The sequence below is a fragment of the Barbatula barbatula genome, assembly GCF_947034865.1.
Source record: "Barbatula barbatula genome assembly, chromosome: 10".
Taxonomy (NCBI): domain Eukaryota; kingdom Metazoa; phylum Chordata; class Actinopteri; order Cypriniformes; family Nemacheilidae; genus Barbatula; species Barbatula barbatula.
The window spans coordinates 8405709-8427194 of NC_136773.1; the positions used below are offsets into that span (position 1 = coordinate 8405709).

The 21486-nt window shown below is 40.5% G+C and overlaps 1 protein-coding gene across 1 annotated transcript; it reads right to left on the reverse strand.

The window, feature by feature from the left end:
- Positions 1–290: 290 nt before the first annotated feature.
- On the reverse strand, positions 291–19871 carry syt9a (synaptotagmin IXa). The gene is made up of 5 exons (XM_079465926.1): positions 19322–19871; positions 3873–3993; positions 3213–3384; positions 2225–2354; positions 291–943 (listed from the first exon to the last, which is right to left on the reverse strand). The coding sequence occupies exons 1-5, from the start codon at positions 19850–19852 to the stop codon at positions 875–877; spliced, it is 1023 nt and encodes a 340-aa protein (XP_079322052.1). The 5' UTR covers positions 19853–19871; the 3' UTR covers positions 291–874.
- Positions 19872–21486: the final 1615 nt, after the last annotated feature.

Sequence of the window (21486 nt, forward strand, 5' to 3'; positions counted from 1 at the left end):
TACGGCTCTCTGGAATACTTGATTTTGATAACGGCTGCTAAAACTGATCACCCATTATAATCATCTTGACTGGCACTTGTATGTTTAATGTATCACTCCACTGTCTCTATTTTCGATTATTTGTTACAAATTATATATAGGTAGTCACTTAATTAACATGCACATTCAGAAAGATAGTATCGCAAAATCAACTCCTTCAAGTCGGATGTTTATAGTTCACTACCCACCGTATACTGTAGAAATATACTGAATATATATTGAAGTCATTGTATTTCAAGAAGCATGGCTTTGTAAGAAATAAATGTTTAATAACATGAAAAGTAACATTTTACTAATTGCCAAGTCTGTAAACGATTCACCACCAAGACTTTTTGACAAAATTCACAGAGCATTTCAAACAGTAACGGAGAACATCTTGAACTGTACCACACCAAAACACACATCCATGCGCTGTGATGGGGAAGCAGGTAAATAAATACAAAAAGGGAAATTCACATTCTGACCTTAAGAGCGTTGAGTGACACATCGACACTCCCTTCAAAAACATACACCAGGACTGATTTAGAAAACATTTAGTTTGGATCGAAACTTTGAGAACAACATAAAATACTCTTTCAACTTTTCCATTTCACCATGAGTAGCACAAAATAACCATACAGTATGTGACCACTCAACATGCATCTGAAACATTCATGGTCCCCATGCAGCGGAAGGGCCTCCAGGTGCACACGTTGAAATCGGCACGCCACTTTCTTCGTTGTGAGAACCAGCCATCTGGAGGTCTCTGTTCCTGGGCTTCTGGATCCCAGAGCAAAACATCTTGTGCATGAATCCTGTTGTAGGTCTGAAGATGAGACCATGGACTTCCATATGGTTATGGAGATGGGGGGGCCTTCAGGGAATTGCAGGAGCCCCCCTGGCTTCCGCCTCCGGTACTGTGATACTGCAAAGAGCGAAGCAGAACAAAGTCCTAGTCACCCTGGTTCTGTCACATTTCCCTCAGGGGCGGTTTATACCTCACAAGCGAAACATACATTTTTTTATTATGTGATAGACTACAAAAAAATTAAGTTCATACAACAAGATAAAAAAATTCAAACAAATTTAATTTTGTTGGACAAATGTAATTCAATTCCGTGTAAAAGTTTTCCTTAATTTAAGTTCGCTCAACATCAATTTTAACCATTTTTAAGTAACTAAAGTGACATGCTTTAATTCACATGCCTTATTTAGTAAATATAATTGTTATAATATTTTAGAGTAAACTGAGAGCCTGACAGGTCTTTTACAAGCAACAATGATATACAAGTAAACCCTGACAGTGCAATACCAATGCATTTTTGGAACACTTGTGAGAATCCTGTGTAAATGCCCATATGAAACCCATGGGATCACATGTACAATATTTGGTCACATGTGATCATATGGGTTTTTACGTGCTGTAGACTACTGTACTGCTTTATCTCTATGGTGAAATCCCTGATGGCATTAAAATATTAATGTTGGAGGGTTTTTAAATAGTAGTTTCACTTGAAATGAGTAAATGCTTGTATTACTTGACAAGCAGATTAGGCTTTCACAGAAGCATTCTTTTTAGTGAACATAATGTCTTGGTAAGCAGGTATTCTGACCTATATTTCTCAGTTTCTTTTGCTTTGCTTGTCAGAGCACTTTGTGCAAATTTCAACTCTGAACAGGGCAACTTGGCATTTGTAAAAAACAATTTTAGAAGTGATGACATCAAAGGCTCAAAATCAGAATCCAACTCTGAATTTTATTGTTTTGTTTTGATCAGAAGGCGTTCTCACATTGAGGACAGCACTGGGTGAACATTTGAAAAGTTGGAAGAAATGTGTACTAACTCAAATGTGGACTTTTCAGTGAAACTTAAAACAGAAAAGCTCAAGAGGCCTAGAAAAACAGCTTCTTCAGATTATGAGACACATTGTTGACTAGCCTGACACAAATATTTTCAACCTTTGCGATTTGCGTTATTCGATCCGCCCGAAATCTAATATATATGAAAATGTGTAACATACTGCACATTTGAAATATTACAAAATACTGCAAATACTTTTCCATATGCTGTTTTCATTTATATAATGGCCTTATGAATAAGGGTACTGTAGTGTTGCCGGTGTTTGTCTGACTCAAACAAGATGCACAATCAAAACAAAAAGCTTGTGGGTTTCATAAGTGTTGAAAAAATCTAATTCGGTCCTACCTCTACCAGAGGGTGCCAATGCGCGATGGGTTTACGTGGGTAAGTAAGCATCTCATTCCAGTGTTCTCTGCCCAAACCCTCAGCATCATTACCGACTCGACACACACCTATGACCTCGTTGTGACCTACACTGTGAAAAAAGGCAAATACTCTCATTACAAATCGTTCGGTAAACAACAGTAAAAGCAGACTGGAAGGAAAAAAGCATTTTAAGGAACATCTTAGACGATGTTGACAGGCAATACACCCAAATCGGTGGACTGTATTTCTGAGAAAATATGAAACATATTGAGAAGTGCTCCACAGTTTTCTGTCCTAGGGGCCTGCTGACGTCTGTTTTTCACACACTGAAACGGTTTATTGAGATAAAATACTTCCTCATTTAGCATCAGCTCCTGGATTTACATTTAAAAGAATGTTCAGTAAATACTATAGACTGACAAGATTTTATGTGATGACATGATTTCACTTTTCGGTGAACAATCATTTTAACGCCTTAACTATAATTAAGTATAGATGTAGGTGAAATTCACAGATGGTGTGTCAAAATATAATGTTTCACAGTGGATTAACATTTAACAGAAAAGGACCAAACATTTTTAATTTATATGTTGAACAGATTTGTTCACAAAAAATATATTTACATATGAGATTGTTTTAAAACAAGCTCCATGCGAACAATTACTACACATTAATATATTTTTATTAAAGAGGAATAACACAAACATCAATGAAAAAGTATCTGCTAAAAACACTTCTGTCCATGATGTAAAGCACATTACTATTATATCAACATCAACAGCTCATTAACCACCCATCAGCGTACAGAGGAAAGAATACAATAATACATATTACAAAAATAATACAAATATTATTCTTAATATTAAATCATAGCTTTTAAACTAAATCTAACATTATTTTCATCTTTCAGGTTATACTTATGAATATTCTGTATGCTAGACATGAAAGACAAACAGATAATTCTCACCGGTCATAGTCCATAACAGCTACTTGAAGGCTGATTTGGTCGATGTTCTCTGGGGGGACATCAAACACTATAGCCTCATTGTACACTGGGTTCAATGTGTTTCTTTTAGTAGACGTTTTCCGCTTCTTCAGTCTACGACCATCACACATCAAAGAAACCTTCACATATGGATCTAGAGTTCAAGTGGAAAGTATTTAGTCTTTTATTTTGAAAATGACAAACTAATGAAGCAAATAAATAATGAATACAGTATATCGAATACGTCTTCAAAGTCAACAATTATATTGCTGTACAAATTAAATGATTAATGCAGACTGCACTTGTGCTTTTATTGTAGTTTTACATAGTTTTTGAGCTTTTCTGTGTCAGTCACCACTTTATTGTATGAAAGTTACATACGTTTAAATCATAGGTATGAGATGTATTATATGTATAAATACTAGTACAAACTAATGATCATTTCAGAAAATTAGGTCAAACTTTAACATTTTAAATAACTCTGTACCATTTTTTAAATGTATAATAATACAAGGTATACATACAATTCTGTAAGCAGAACTAAAGCTGTAGAAACCGCATTAGTGCTTAATCCTTGAGTCAAGTCAAGTCAAGTTATATAGTGCTTTTTTGCAATTTTCATTGTTACAAAGGAGTGCCCACCTGAAGCTCCAGTGATGTCCATGGCCTTCAGATTTCTTGCTTTGATCATGGTGATAGTCAGACGTCCAGCAGTAGGCAGGAAGCAAAGAGAAAACATCAAATCGCCCAGATCAACATTATCCTGCAGACAGAAACAGGCAAAGGTAATTCTCAATATTATATATATATATATATATATATATATAGAGAGAGAGAGAGAGAGAGAGAGAAAGATAGATAGAGAGAGAGAGAGAGAGAGAGAGAGAGAGAGAGAGAATGCATAATTTTTTTTTTCAAATTCATAAAAATTGAAAATCATGTAAGCGCTAAGTAGGAGTTTTGCAGCACGCAAGTCATCAGCGTGGAAAAGTAACAGCCGTTTTATCACTTGCCCTGGAAATAAAGTGAGATAAGCTTTTCAACACCTATTTAACAGACCTTTATCCACTAAGAAGCCACTGCCATAATGTTGAAAACTATCAGCTCTACAATGTGAACGTCAATAACATGGTTTACAGGGATCTAATGATGTTATGTTGCCTGGTGTCTTAAAGGGGTTTAACATGGATATTTTTTATCAAAATGTTACAAATGATTAATTAAAACCAATATAAAATCCCAACTATACTCTATTCATATGCCATAGTACTTATATGGGCTCCAGTGTACTCCAAAATGATCTCTGTAATTATATCTGTAATGTCTATTTTTTTACATTTACATTTACCCATTTGGCAGATGCATTTATCCAATGCATTGCTTTGTACTATACATTAGTTTCTCACTTCATGTAATCCCCTGGGATCAAACCCATGAATTTGGGGCCATGCTCTAACCACTGAGCCACAGGAAAGCTTTTAAAGAATTTAAGCAAGTCTGTGCTTGCCAATCTATGAAGTCTCTTTTCTGACAGCATTTGAAGGTGCAGAAAACCCCAGGTGTGATGGTGAGGATGCATGTCCAACACCTGTTGTATGCCTGAGGCCTTGGGTTAAAGATAACTGGGGGTTTCTGCTTGTCATAATAGGAAAAGGTCATTATAGTTTTGTTATAGGTTTTCTAGAAGATCGGAGAGGCTAGTGTTCCCTAAAGGTATTGTAATATAATAAAGAGGTTTTGTGCACTACCGGTAACAGAGCATTTTAACCAGGAGCATTTCCCCTTGCAAGCATACCTGTAAAAACTCCCTCAACATCAAAAACTTGTGACTTGACTTCAGGGCCGGCCCGAGGCATAAGCGAACTAAGCAGCTGCTTGGGGCCCCCAATCGTTTATTTTAATAATTTATTTTTACAATTAAATAACTTAAACAAGTGATATAAATGAATGAATGAATATGAATGAATAAATGAATAATTCGAGACAAGAAAATTCAGATTTGCCGACAACTGCCCTTCCTTGAACCGCCACCTTAACGTGGTGGAGGGGTTTGAGTACCCGAGTGACCCTAGGAGCTATGTTGTCGGGGGCTATATGCCCCTGGTAGGGTCTCCCAAGGCAAACAGGTCCTAGGCGACGGGTCAGACTAAGAGTGGTTCAAAAACCCCTTGTGATGTTGAATATAACAAGGACCGTGACGTCGCCCGGTATGGCGCAACCGGGGCACCACCCTGGAGCCAGGCCCGGGGTCGGTGCTCGTATGCGAGCGCCTGGTGGTTGGGCCTTTCCACACGGGGTCCGGCCGGGCTCAGCCCGAAGGAGCGACGTGGGGCCGCCTTCCCGTGGGCTCACCACGTGCGGGAGGGACCATAGGGGGTCGTTGCGTAGTGGATCGGGCGGCAGTCGGAGGAGAGTGCCTCGACAGCCCGATCCCTGGACACGGAAGCTAGCTCTAGGGACGTGGAACGTCACCTCGCTGGCGGGGAAGGAGCCTGAGATGGTGCGTGAGGTTGAGAGGTTCCGACTAGAGATAGTCGGGATCACCTCTACGCATGGCTTGGGCTCTGGAACCACACTCCTCGAGAGAGGATGGACACTTCATCACTCTGGAGTTGCCCATGGGGAGAGGCGGCGGGCTGGTGTGGGTCTGCTTATAGCCCCCCAGCTCTCCCGCCATGTGTTGGAGTTTACCCCGGTGAACGAGAGGGTCGTTTCCCTGCGCCTACGGGTCGGGGTCAGGTCTCTCACTGTTGTTTGTGCCTACGGGCCGAACGGCAGTGCAGAGTACCCGACCTTCTTGGAGTCTCTGGGAGGGGTGCTGGAAAGTACTCCGACTGGGGACTCCGTCGTCCTACTGGGGGACTTCAACGCCCATGTCGGCAACAACAGTGACACCTGGAGGGGCGTGATTGGGAGGAACGGCCCCCCTGATCTGAACCCGAGCGGTGTTCAGTTATTGGACTTCTGTGCTAGTCACAGTTTGTCTATAACGAACACCATGTTCAAGCATAAGGGTGTCCATCAGTGCACGTGGCACCAGGACACCCTAGGCCGCAGGTCGATGATCGACTTTGTGGTCGTTTCATCTGACCTGCGACCATATGTTTTGGACACTCGGGTTAAGAGAGGGGCGGAGCTGTCAACTGATCACCACCTGGTGGTGAGTTGGATCCGATGGCAGGAGAGGAAGCTGGACAGACTCTGCAGACCCAAACGTACTGTAAGGGTCTGCTGGGAACGCCTGGCCGAGTCTCCTGTCAGAGAGATCTTTAACTCCCACCTCCGGCAGAGCTTCAACCAGATCCCGAGGGAGGCTGGAGACATTGAGTCCGAGTGGACCATGTTCTCCGCCTCCATTGTCGAAGCAGCCACTCGGAGCTGTGGCCGTAAAGTCTCCGGTGCCTGTCGAGGCGGGAATCCCCGAACCCGGTGGTGGACACCGGAAGTAAGGGAAACCGTCAAGCTGAAGAAGGAGTCTTATCGGGCCTGGTTGGCTTGTGGGACTCCTGAGGCAGCTGACAGGTACCGGCAGGCCAAGCGGACTGCTGCCCGGTGGTTGGGGAGGAGTTTGGTGAGGCCATGGAGAAGGACTATCGACTGGCCTCGAAGAGATTCTGGCAAACCGTCCGGCGCCTCAGGAGAGGGAAACAGTGCCCTACCAACGCTGTTTACAGTGGAGGTGGGAGGCTGTTGACCTCAACTGGGGATGTCGTCGGACGGTGGAAGGAGTACTTCGAGGATCTCCTCAATCCCACCGTCACGTCCTCCATTGAGGAAGCAGAAGCTGAGGGCTCAGAGGTGGACTCGTCCATCACCCAAGCCGAAGTCACTGAGGTAGTCAAGAAACTCCTCAGTGGCAAGGCACCGGGGGTGGATGAGATTCGCCCTGAGTACCTCAAGTCTCTGGATGTTGTGGGGCTGTCTTGGCTGACACGCCTCTGCAGCATCGCGTGGCGGTCGGGGACAGTGCCTCTGGGATGGCAGACCGGGGTGGTGGTCCCTCTTTTTAAGAAGGGGGACCGGAGGGTGTGTTCCAACTACAGGGGGATCACACTTCTCAGCCTTCCCGGGAAAGTCTATGCCAGGGTACTGGAGAGGAGAATACGGCCGATAGTAGAACCTCGGATTCAGGAGGAACAGTGTGGTTTTCGTCCAGGCCGTGGAACGCTGGACCAGCTCTACACCCTCTACAGGGTGCTGGAGGGTTCATGGGAGTTTGCTCAACCAATCCACATGTGTTTTGTGGATTTGGAGAAGGCATTCGACTGTGTCCCTCGTGGCATCCTGTGGAGGGTGCTTCGGGAGTATGGGGTCTGTGGTCCTTTGCTAAGGGCTGTCAGGTCCCTGTACGGCCGAAGCAGGAGCTTGGTTCGCATTGCCGGCAGTAAGTCGGACTTGTTCCCAGTGCATGTCGGACTCCGGCAGGGCTGCCCTTTGTCACCGGTTCTGTTCGTAGTTTTTATGGACAGAATTTCTAGGCGCAGCCAGGGGCCGGAGGGTGTCAGGTTTGGGGACGACACGATCTCATCTCTGCTATTTGCGGATGATGTTGTCGTGTTGGCCCCTTCAAACCAGGACCTTCAGCATGCACTGGGACGGTTTACAGCAGAGTGTGAAGCGGCTGGAATGAAAATCAGTACCTCCAAATCCGAGGCCATGGTCCTCAGTCGGAAAAGGGTGGCTTGCCCACTTCAGGTTGGTGGAGAGTTCCTTCCTCAAGTGGAAGAGTTTAAGTGTCTCGGGGTCTTGTTCACGAGTGAGGGAAGGATGGAACGGGAGATTGACAGACGGATCGGTGCAGCTTCTGCAGTAATGCGGTCGATGTACCGGTCCGTCGTGGTGAAGAAAGAGCTGAGCCGCAAGGCGAAGCTCTCAATTTACCGGTCAATCTACGTTCCTACTCTCACCTATGGTCATGAGCTTTGGGTCATGACCGAAAGGACAAGATCCCGGATACAGGCGGCTGAAATGAGCTTCCTCCGCAGGGTGGCTGGGCGATCCCTTAGAGATAGGGTGAGAAGCTCGGTCACCCAGGAGGAGCTCGTAGTAGAGCCGCTGCTCCTCCACATCGAGAGGGGTCAGCTGAGGTGGCTTGGGCATCTGTTACGGATGCCTACTGGACGCCTTCCCCGGAAGGTGCTCCGGGCCCGTCCGACCGGGAGGAGACCCCGGGGAAGACCTAGGACACGCTGGTGGGACTATGTCTCCCGGCTGGCCTTGGAACGCCTCGGTGTCCCCCCGGAAGAGCTGGAGGAAGTGTCTAGGGTGAGGGATGTCTGCGCATCTCTGCTTAGACTGCTGCCCCCGCGACCCGGCCCCGGATAAGCGGTAGAAAATGGATGGATGGATGGATGCTGCTGTGTCTGCTAGCGTTTGAGTGACCTCGCATGCATTGACAATTAGCGCCGGTGCGCGTCACTGTAATAAATGATAAGCCATGTTTAAAAAAAGGATGTATTCTCTGGCGCCGAAAAGAGAAAGATAAGCAGCAGCAGCAATTTTGCTCACGTCACTTCAGGTAGCAGCTAGTCTCATGATCTTATACAAGCCATCACCAGAGCTAACGTTAATGTCCCCACCATCAACAGTGAAATTACTTGCATTACTAATATACATTTATCTAGGTGTAGTTCACGTATTGATTATAGATATCAGTTTAAGTTGGAGAAAACAGCCGAAGGGGAACAATCTCTGTGAACGGGATGCCAGTTAGCATTGCTCTATGTCTTGAAGTGAACGTTAGAAAATATACCAATACCATGTTGGGTGGGGAGACTTCTGTGATGAAAAGAGACTTTTTAAGCTACCGATCTCCTCCGTAAGATATGCGGGACCGGTACGTGCACAGCTGATTGCAACTATCACTCACGCCACCGGAATAAGAGTGGTTTGACCCGAAGGTGTAAAATTGGCTAATGGGTTTTTCACATGTAAAATTCACGTGGATGTTCTGTAAGAGAATATTTTTGCATTACGATCACTTTGTATGGTAATTTGCTTAGATATGTGAAAAAAGCCTTCATTTTATAGGCAATTATAGCAATGAAGCACTAAATGTTAAATGAAAGCGTAGCATTGAGGTGCCTTGATTTACAAGTAATAGCATGGTTAAAGCATCATATTTTTAGGAAATCAGATGAGCTGATAAACATAATTTCTGCGTCCTCTGGCTCTGAAAAATAAACTGTTAATTCTCTCCCATTTTACAGTTGCACTGATCTTCCGTTCCTTCGGGACAAACCCCTAATTTTCTCAAGCACTCTGAGTTTAGTGTTTGTAGACTGTTATGACACATCACGGTAGATCTGTCTCATTAACTAGAGTTCTTAGATGAGCCTGGCTTAAGAAAACATGGGGCTGTGAACAATAAAACGTCTCTTAGGTTCTGTTCATCTCAGAGATGCGCCTGTGGTTGTATTGAGTAATCCCACTCACAGTCAGTGTATTACTATGCACTGGGAAACCACTCTATTGACTGAAACACACTATCGCGTGTTGTTAACACTGCACAAATGTATAAACAGAATACAAAAAAAGAACATTTAAAAATTAATTTAAATGTTAAACACACATCTTTAAGATTCATGTGACTGAAGTGTTGATATGTAATTTGTATTGGGTTATGGTTTATAGATCTTGCTAAAATAGCTTTGGAGATCCCTTAAACAAATTGTTTGCATTGATGCATAGGCACATAAACAAATCTGTTGGTTTTGATGGAATTTGTGCCTCATAATCTGTGAAAACTGTCACTAAAGTGAACCCTTGTGTTGTTCCAAATACTTTTCCCCTGGGGAACACAAAAATAATAAAAGAAACTGGGGATCTACATAGTAAGAACAAAACAATTTGGAATTTAAAATCTGAAATGAGTAATAACGTTGAAGATCTTGACTTTACCATTCAAAATTTTAACACCACCTTCTCGGAAACACTAGACATAGCTGCTCCTCTGCGCTTAAAGAATGATTAAAAATGTCAGCCCGACACGGTGGAATAATGAACACACTCAGGCTCTAAAGAAAGCGGCACGAAAAATGCAACTTTGGACCGCAACTTTACTAAAACTTAGAGGTATTTCGTACAGCATGGAAGGATAGTATTAGAAAATACAGGAAAGGCCTAAAAACGTCTAGATCCTCCTACCTTTCATCACTAATAGAAGAAAACCAGAATATACCCTAGGTTTTTATTTGATACTGTGGCTAAATTAGCCAAAAAAAAATCGTCAGCGACTTCTGATTCTGTATACCAGCATAGCAGTGATGAATTTATGAACTATTTCACAAATAAAATCCAAGATATTACAGAAAATATTATAACTACGCAACCAGAAGTGAATCCCACTAAACAAACGACTAACTACAGCGCCCCTAAGGAGAATTTGCGATTATTTTCTACTATAGATCACAATCAACTCTCTAAAAATCATTAGATCATCTTGCATGCTAGACCCTTTACCTACAAATCTACTGAAAGAGATGCTCCCAGAAATAATAGATCCTCTAATTGGCATTTTTAAATCATCTCTGACACTAGGACATGTGCCTAAAGCATATAAGGTGGCTATTATAAGGCCCCTCGTCAAAAAAAAACATCTCGACCCTGGAGAAGTAGTTAACTACAGACCTATTTCGAATCTACCTTCCTTATCTAAAGATCTGGAAAAAGTAGTCTGAACTTAAATATGTTCCTTCCTCCAAAGGAATGAGATTAATGATGATTTCCAGTCTGGATTCAGAGCACATCACAGTACAGAGACTGCTTTGATTAGAGTTACAAATGATCTGCTTATGGTGTCTGACCGATGTTGTATCTCCTTATTGGTGCTGCTAGATCTTAGTGCTGTATTCGTCACCATTGACAACAGCACGCTCCTACATAAACTCGAAAATTATGTCGGTATTAAGGAAATAGCTTTGAAAAGGCTTAGATCTTATTTATGCGACCGTTTTCAATATGTAGCAATAAACAATGAGGTATCAGGCAATTCGCAAGTCCAGATTGTGGACCACAGGGCTCCGTCTTAGGGCCTATGCTCTTCGCATTATACATGCTACCTCTAGGAGATATAATAAAGCGACACAGAGTAAGCTTTCAATGTTATGCTGATGATACACAAGTTAATATTTCCTTGAGGCCTCATGAAACACAGCAATTCCATCGAATAGTCGAATGCATAGTCGATATAAAAAAGTGGATGAGTAACAATTTTTATTTTTTATTACTGAACTCGGACCAAACGGAAGTGTTACTTATTGAACCGAAAACCACCATACCTAACAACCAAGAATACTGCTTAACTATTGATGGATGTTCCATAAAACCCTCATCTTCAGCAAAGAAGCTTGGCCTTTTATTCGATAGTACTCTGTCATTTGAGAACCAGGTCGCCAACACCTGTAAAATTGTGTTTTTCCATCTTAAAAATATATCTAAACTACGTCATATGCTGTCACCATCAGATGCAGAGAAGCTAATTCATGCCTTAGTGCATCACAGTAATCTAGTCTTGATGTCATTATTAGGTGGTTGCCCTGCAGGCCTATTACAACTCCAACTGGTCCAAAATGCGGCAGCTCGAGCTCTTACAAGTACAAAAAGTATGAGCATATTAGCTCGGTTCTGTCAACCGTGCACTGGTTACCTATAAAGCATTAACTTTAAAATCTTGCTTATTGCCTATAAAGCCCTGCATGGTTTAGCTCCGACCTACTTGAGTGAACTTTTCACGTATCACAGTCCTTCACGTGCACTATGCTCTCGGGCGTCAGGTCAGTTGGTAAAACCTAGAATTTCTAAATCAACTGCAGGTGGCAGATCCTTTTCCTATTTAGCGCCTTAACTTTGGAATAGTCTTCCCCGCACTGTCCAGGAGGCAGACACACTCTGTCAGTTTAAATCTATGCTAAAGACGCATCTTTTTAATCTTGCATACTGTGATGATAGAGCTGGACAAAGAATGTGGCTACTCTACAAAACTTCAGCCGCTATTAGATTATTAATGATAATCTTAAATCAAATTTTTTTTATTTTGCCTTCTTGTGCAAGCACTGCCGAGCTTGTGCAGAGGCTGCAGTTTTTGCCAGGGTGGAACTGGAATCCCCTGGTTAGGCCTGGTTTCCCTTTGAGGCTTTTTTCTCCTCCAATGGAGTTTTGGGTTCCTCGCCACCGTTTGTATACTGTTTTGCACTGTTTGCCTGGCTAGGGGGGCTGCTAGAAATTTAGGGTTTCATTTAATTAACACTGCATATAGGAATTTATAGTGTATATTTGACCTGTGTTTTGACTTGCATAACCTTTTATGTTTTGCTTATAGTCAATGTTTTCTTATACAGCTGCTTTGTAACAATGAAAATTGTCAAATGCGCTATACAAATAAAGCTGACTTGTCTTGAAATCATACACAATAGCTTTTTTTGGAAGAACAGACCAAACTTTAAATGACTCAGACTGAATAAAGTGCCTTCTACAGTTCTAAAGGTTAATTCAGTATATAAAATTTTGGTCATTAAGATGCAGAAAGACATTTGGCATAATTTAGTGGTGCAACACTAACAGCCCCTGATCACAAAATTCTGACATTCTCTCATTCACCCTCCCTAATAAATCATATATGAGGTATAACAATAACAAATATAATTTTAAATTTTTCATATTTTAGACCACCTTTTTAGCTGAACAATACATTTCTTACAAAAAACACATTAACACAATTATTGTGTGTGATTTAACTTTAAGATCATGTGGCGGAAATGTTCAATGTTTTCAATTTCTACAGTATAGATGGAGGAAACATCCTGATGGCACAAAACCCTTACAGACATTTTTTGTATGTTGAAATAAAGATCTGTGAAGTGGCAACACATCAGAAACAGAGAACCCAAATCCACATTCCCACGGGTCAAACAACAGAGAGTTGCAATCATCTTGTCCAATTCAAAAGCTATTCTCTCTAAACACCCAACACTATATTACATGTGAAGCAATCGCTCATCCTCATGGCATATGTAGACATAATGATGAGGGAAGAAAATGTAGACAGAAAGACAATGAGGAAAAATGGGAAACATTAAAACAAGAAGGAGAGAAAGTATAAGATGAAGATAAGAGTCGATTTGTGTCATCTGTTTGGACAAAAAAACAAATTACTTGCTATGAAAGTTGAGGGAGGTATGTTAGAAAATTACTTGTTTACGTTCTCTTTTCTAGGGACCAAGACAAAAATTCATTTTGAAGAAATATTTGGAGAATATCAATGTGGTGTAACCGTAAAAACTTAATACCACATAATTTATCTTGTTTAAAAAAAGGTGAAATTCTCAATAAAAATAATATTAGATAGCTTGGCATAATCTTACATAGCCCGTTTTAAAAGTAAATAAAAGTAAACCGAACACCATTGTTCTGAATATTATAATTCATTTGGTCAAGTCAAATTCATGAAGTGTCAAGGTGGAGTAACCAAGATTCAATGAATCATTTTCTTAATATTGTGCAAGACGACGAGTTAGGAAATCAAGCATATAGCGTTAGTTCTGGCAGGTCACTTCAGTCAAGCTTGCATCAACTGATCCTCATCTACCTCATCTACCTATAGATATATGAAGCAATAGCTTCCGTTTTTAAATTCATTCAGCTAACAGCTGCTTATCACGTTGCTCAAGAGCAAATTACCCTCCTCCATCCCCAGCTCCACATCACATTTTCAATCGGGACCCGACTTCTGTTATTCCTTTTCACAATCTCAGTTACTTTATTTTGTAAATTTACAAAATGTAATTTGAAATATTCCCATGAAGACTATATATACAGTATATGTTTACATAGGTGTCCATTCATGCCTATCAAATATTATTTTAAATTGAAATTTCTATTTCAAGAAATTTATAACCGTTTGTGGTTATAAATTATATTTCAAACCTTTCTGTTAGGGGTAATTAAGTCAAATATAACTAGTTAAGTATGTAATTTAAACTTAACTACTATTTGGAACTATTTTGTGTTCAATGTTCTATGTTTGGTAAAAAGTGGCGCCTTATCCACAACTTTAGAACTAAAGCTCTGTGCTCTCTTTTTTAACCCTGATCTAACCCCTTAACTGAAGTTTTTCATAAAAGTGAAATAAAAGAGAAGCATCCCATTTAGTATACTGCTGTTCTAATCTGTGGTGAAGAAGGCGGCAACAGAGCCGTGAGGCTGGGCCGGTGGCGTGAGTGATAGTTTGAATCAGCTGTGCTCGCACTGGTCCAGCATTTCTCACGGAGCAGATCGGGAGCTTAAGAGGACGAGCGGCAGGACTGTTGACGAGAGAGGACCGGGATAGGACATATGTTAAATTTGTGTTTATGTTAATAAACATTTCAAAAAGCATTTCATTGGATTTTAGAGATAACCCTAATAAAATATATTTTTGTGTGATATTTTACAAGAAATTATTCATTCCGAGAATGTTTAGATTCCATCTAGATAGATACAATATACTGTATAATATTTCTCATTCTTTGCCAGTGACACCATACAATATTTTCAGGAACCTTCACTCTTAACTTCCATAAGAAATAGTGCAAATGCAATTTTAATGACACAAAATTGTGTCATTAAATTGTGGATTCCAGTTCAGTGTCAGGTTGACGTCATTTCCTGTTTGCTGAGAGTTTACTGAGAGCGCGTGGTTTGAGCGGGAGCTCTTTCAAATCTAATAATTCTTGTTACATCTTGAAGAATTGTGTCTTAAATTGTTATTAAGCGAGAGTGAAACCTATCCTTAAGTATGGCATAAACAAATATCGTTGTTAAACGTACTGATAAATTATTTGTATCGGATCATTCTGTGTAAGCCCTTAGGCTATTAGCATTACCAGCCTGCATACTGCTTAACTCGCTGTTCTCATTATTACATCACTAATGGCTAATGCTAATGCTTCAGACGTGTTTGTACCTTTGAGTGCAGATCAGGAAACGCTTGCGCTTCAGTCGGAATTGGAGGCTGTGGAGAAGCAGATCCAGGATTTACCTGAGAAGCAAACACGGCTGCGAGAACGTATAACGGCGCTGGAAACCCCCCGTGCTGAAGCTCGCAAATCCGCGGTAAGTTTTCATCGCGATTATAATACTTCTTCCTCTTCTACTCCGCGTGTTTCTCTGCACAGAGCCCAGGCTACGAGAACACGACCAGCCCAAATGAACTTCACTCCTGCACCGGCACAACAACGGCGAAAGGCGCAAGCCAGTGCAACGCTGTGATCATCGGAGACTCGATCGTCCGGAACATACGCGCTACATCTACTAAAGGTAAGGTGCGCACTCACTGTTTTCCCGGCGCTCGTGTTCTCCAGCATACACCAGTTTTTCCATTTTCTCTGAGAAGCACAGAAGTGGAGATGCTGGGGAGAGAGATAACGAGAGGGGCTTTATCTCTGGTGTTATCAGAGGCTGTAATACGCTGTCCTGGTTTCCCTGGCTGTTTTCCAGGAAGTCGTCCTTGGGTGCTGAATCTTGGAGCAATTCTAATATGTCACAGTCTGTCTGTGTTGAGCTCGGTGGGCAGGGCTCAGCTGAGATGGTGTCCATGAACTGAGTTATCATTGTGTGACGTGTCAGCCGCATGTCCAACTAGGTGTTGAGGTCATTCATGTGGTCATTCACACTGTGTTCGGGTGTGTGTGTGCCATTCTGGTTGAGTGGATTAGCAGAATGATGACTGAAGGACAACGCTAACGTCGAAGCTGTCGCAACGCATCGCCCACAGTGAGGATTATCGTATCAGTACCGCTGCCTACCTACCGACGAGGGAATGAAAAGTTCAGTAGACTTTTTTCGCTTAATCAATGGTTGATGTCATGGTGTATTGAACAGAAGCTGCTCTTTGTAAATAATTTTGATCTGTTCTGGGAGCAACCTAGGCTCTTCCACCCCGACGGCCTGCACCCCAGCAGCATCGGAGAGGCTCTCCTGTCCGACAACATCTCGAAGGCGCTACGCACCGGTTGACTATGTCTCCCTCAGGTAAGCCTCCCTCAGGTAAGTCAAACCTTTAACCATAGTATGTGCGCCTCAACTGCTACAAATGTTACTGCTTCCAAATATATAGAGACTATATATGTCCCCCGAATAATACTACAAAGTAAAAATTTTGGCAGTCAGAGAAAAAATCTGATCGTGATTAAACCTGAAGACAATGTAATAAACAACCAAAACCAATTTATAAAGTTCGGCCTACTTAATATTAGATCACTAAATTCAAAGGCAGTAATTGTAAATGAAATGATCACGGACAACAGTTTTGATATACTCTGTCTTACCGAGACCTGGCTTAAACCAAATGATTATTTCGGCCTAAATGAGTGTACCCCACCAAGCTACTGTTATATGCATGAGACACGTCCGGTTGGTCGGGGTGGCGGCGTCGCTACAATATTTAGAAACTTTCTTACTGTAACTCAGAGAACAGAGAATAAATTTAAATCATTTGAAGTGCTTGCGTTGAACATAATTATTCTAAACAAAAGTAAAAAAACATTGCTTTCTTTTACATTGGCTACGGTGTATAGACCCCCTGGTCCCTATACTGATTTTCTGAAAGAGTTTGCGGACTTCCCATCGGACCTATTGGTTAACGTTGATAAAATACTAATTGTCGGAGATTTTAATATCCACGTAGATAGCGCTAACGATGCATTAGCACTGCCGTTTACAGAACTACTACAATCTTTTGGGGTAATACAACACATTAAAGGACCCACTCATCGATTGAATCACACACTAGACCTGATTATATCTCACGGAGCCGATCTAACCAATATAGATATTATGCCTCAAAGCGACGATGTCACCGATCACTATCTTATAACGGGTACTTTGCGCACGTCAGGAATCAGCCCTTTAACTCGTTTAACATCGACAGGGTAGAACAATCACCTCCGCTACTAAAGATAGCTTCGCAAAGAGCTTGCCAGATCTGACTCCTTTAATAACCATACCAATAAAAAAGAATCGCTCGATGTCATGACCAGGAAATTGGCTACTATTTACCCAATACATTAGAAGCTGTGGCACCTACGAAGTCAAAAAAGATTCATGAGAAAAATATTGCACCATGGTACAATAGCACCACTCGCGCCCTTAAAAGAGAAACTCGCAAACTAGAGTGCAAATGGATAAAATCTCAATTAGAAGTCTTTAAAATGGCGTGGAAAGAGAGTGCAAATTGTTATAAAAAGGCACTAAAAGCAGCAAAGGCTGAGCACCTTCGTAACCTCATAGAAACCAACAAAAACAATCCAAGGTTTCTATTTAGCACAGTCGCTAAATTAACAAATAAACAGACACCACCTGACCTGGCTATTCCGCCGCACCTCGGTAGCAATGAATTAATGACATTTTTTACAGAGAAAATCGAAAACATTCGTGACAAAATTGTAAAAACTCAACCTCCAAATCTGTCCTATAAATTAGCACCAACCATCGCTCCAAAACAAAGGCTCCAGCGTTTTTCACCTATAAAACAGGAAGATTTAATTCAATTTATCGCAACTTCTAAACCTACAACTTGCTTACTAGACCCCATACCAACTAAATTATTAAAAGAGTTACTACCTGTTGCAATTGAGCCCATTCACAACATTATCAACTCGTCAATTAATCTAGGCCATGTCCCAGGACCCTTTAAGATGGCCGTCATTAAGCCTCTAATCAAGAAACCAAACTTAGATCCAAATGAACTTATATGATAAATGAAACTATAGACCGATTTCAAATCTCCCATACCTGTCTAAAACACTAGAAAAAGTAGTGTGCACTCAGTTGTGCTCTTTCTTACAAAATAACAACATGCACAACAAATTTCAGTCAGGCTTTAGACCGCATCATAGCACTGAAACTGCGCTCGTTAAAATTACAAACGACCTGCTTATAGCATCAGATAAAGGTAACATCTCACTCCTGGTCCTGCTTGACCTTAGTGCTGCGTTGGATACCGTTCGATACGCTTTCCAAATTGGCAGAGTGCCCTGAAGATATACAACATTGGATGACCTGTAATTTCCTTCTTTTAAATTCTAATAAAACAGAAATATTACTTATCGGACCAAAGACACGCAAACCAAATATTTCTGATTATAAACTGCAAATTAAAGGATGTACTGTTACTCCAACAAATACAGTAAAAGATCTAGGCGTTATATTAGACAGCAACCTGTCATTTCGAAATCACATCTCAAAGGTCACAAATACAGCCTTTTTCCACCTAAGAAATGTTGCCAAGTTACGAAATATTCTGTGTGTTGCTGACGCGGAGAAGCTTATTCATGCATTTATGACCTCAAGACTTGACTACTGTAATGCGCTACTTAGTGGTTGTCCTGCATCCTCAATAAACAAACTACAGTTAGTTCAGAACGCAGCTGCCAGAGTTCTAACCAGGTCCAGAAAATACGATCACATAACCCCAATTTTATCAACTCTTCACTGGCTACCCATTAAGTATCGTATTGACTTTAAAGTTCTTTTAATCACTTATAAAGCCTTAAAGGGTTTAGCCCCTACCTACCTAACAGAGCTTCTATCACACTACAACCCATCACGCTCTCTAAGATCTCAAAATGCAGGACTTTTGATAATACCTAGAATATCTAAATCCACCAGAGGGGGTCGAGCTTTCTCATACGTAGCACCTAAACTCTGGAATAGCCTTCCTGATATTATTCGAGGATCAGACACACTTGCCCAATTTAAATCTAGATTAAAAACGCATCTTTTCAGCCAAGCATTCACTTAATGCAAAATATGCTAATTAAACCACCAGGAGATGCTGACATTAGATATTATTTACTCGAATAATTGGATTTATTATATAAAACACCATGTAGTGTGTTTTACCCTTTCTTGGGTTTTTCGTTTTTCCCCTGTAAAGCAGCTTTGGAACAATGCAAATTGTGAAAAGCGCTATATAAATAAAATTGAATTGAATTGAATTGAAAAAAATCTAAATAAATAAACTTAGGACATTTTAAAATAACAATCATCCACAATGATACTGTATTTGTCTACAATATCAGACAACTAAAAAATAATACACATTTGCTACTCACCGAAGACACATACTGAATATCCCTGGAGAGTTTGGTCTCCCTGGGAAAGTCTACTAGGTCCAGAAAGTTGTCAACCACCACCTGGCCGATGATATCATGCCGTGAAAAACGATCAAAATCGTAGACGCTGAAGTGCAGTTTTCTTGTGGGCAGATCGGCATACGCCACAGGGAAGAGGAAGACCTCATCAAACACAGGGTTTAAAGTCTTACGATGCACCTTGGTTTGATGCTTGGTTTTGCGGTCTGGTAGAAGGTAGATTTTCACATATGGGTCAGAGGTCCCAGAGAAGTCCTTGGCGGGCAAGTCTTGGGCTCGGTGGATTTTGACGATCAGCTGCTCCAGGTCACAGTCATATTTTAGGATGAAGTGGAGACGTCCACAGCTTCCCACGTGACTGCTTCGGTTATCATCACCATCCAGGGATCGTTGTTTGTAGAGCTCTGGTTTCAGCTGGCCAAGGCTCATACCAGTCAAAGAGTCCTGCCTCTGAAACTGACTTACTGTGAAGTCAGGGTTTGATTGATTCATCTGACGCCGAATTGAACTTTGCCTGCTGAAAAAAAGCAAAATATGTGATGTTAACATGGAGAGTAAATAAATAAAAAATTGCATGTTAGAAAAGCATAAACACGAAAGATCAATAAGTAACATTTTGTAAAATACAAATGAGTGGTAATATGAACATATGAAAAGAGATACAAAATATAATATAGAAATTATACAAATTTAGCAGATCTGCATGTCACAATGATTTGCTTTCAGGAGCACATTTTCTGAGGGGTATGCAAGATCAGGGTTTTATATTCTCTTTGGAGTCCAGTATTTTAAATCATGTCAATACATAATTGACATAAGAATATACATTTAGTGCACAGAAATGCACAATAAATGAAGCTGCAACAAATTATTATTTTGATAATAGGACGATTGTTTTTTTCAGATAAAGGGCTAAACAACATTTTATTTGATCTTTTGCTTATAATAACTAAATAAAGCCCCAAATAAGGGTATATATAAGTCCCTTATATAATCTTAATTTTTTTATATCCCAAATATAGGTAACAACCGAGCCCATTAGAGATGTGCGGTTGATGAAATGTTCCCAGTGAATAATAAACTTATTTTAATCTTAAAAGTGAGACAAGATTATTTCCTTTCCTTCAACAAAAAGTATTATTAACATTATTCATTCTTATTATCAAAAAGAATAAGAAGTACTGTATAAAGCCTACTCGCCAGTATAGGCTATAACAAAAAGTATTCTTTTCCCACTTTAAAAGGAATGCTAAGTTTGTGATTCATTAATAGCTATTTAATAAAAATACAATAATAAAATAGTAGCCTAGCCTATGTTAAACATACTTTAACTGAAACTTTATAATAAAACTTTTATTGAAAATATACATTATAACACAAATACATAAAATATCTTTAGAATTTTTCCCTAACTTTAAAACATTTCTGGTTTGTGTTTCAAATTTCATGAAAACACTACATTGTTAAAGTAAAACAAAGACAACAGTGCACATGTTCATGAAGTGTACAGGCCATATTATATTACACAAATGCAAAAATATGCATTAGGCAATTTAGGCCAACCTATTACCAGGAAATGCTTCATTTGGTTAAGTCCGTGCTGTAAAAAGGTCGCAATAACAATAAAAAAAAATACTTAAGCAAAATCTGGTCCTGTCAAAGTGTCTTATTAATTTGGTCCCAAATCTTTTGCAATTTTATTGGTAGTCAGCTGTATGAAGAATTTTTAGGTATAATATGTCAGTTTTTGCTATTGTCACTTACATGAATGAACTATGGTGTCCTGCACAAACAAATAAAAACATAAAAAATGATATCTTTGACTGTATACTGATATGTATTCCATTACTGTCAAATAAAAGATTGTTAATACTAGGCATCTATCACCTCTATTTATGAGGTTGTTTTCTACTCTTGCAGAGGTACTTATTCCCTGTCAAGAGACTGAAATTTCACCAGAATTCATTTAATAATAATAAAAAGTCTATTTACCTAACGCAGGTTGTGGAAGGATCTGTGATTTGCCTCTGCATGCGTGTGTTGCCATTGACACCGTTCTCCTGAGTCTTGGACTCTGCCTCCAAAGGAATATCAGGTGAAGTGTGGCTTATCTTTAGGGCTGTCTC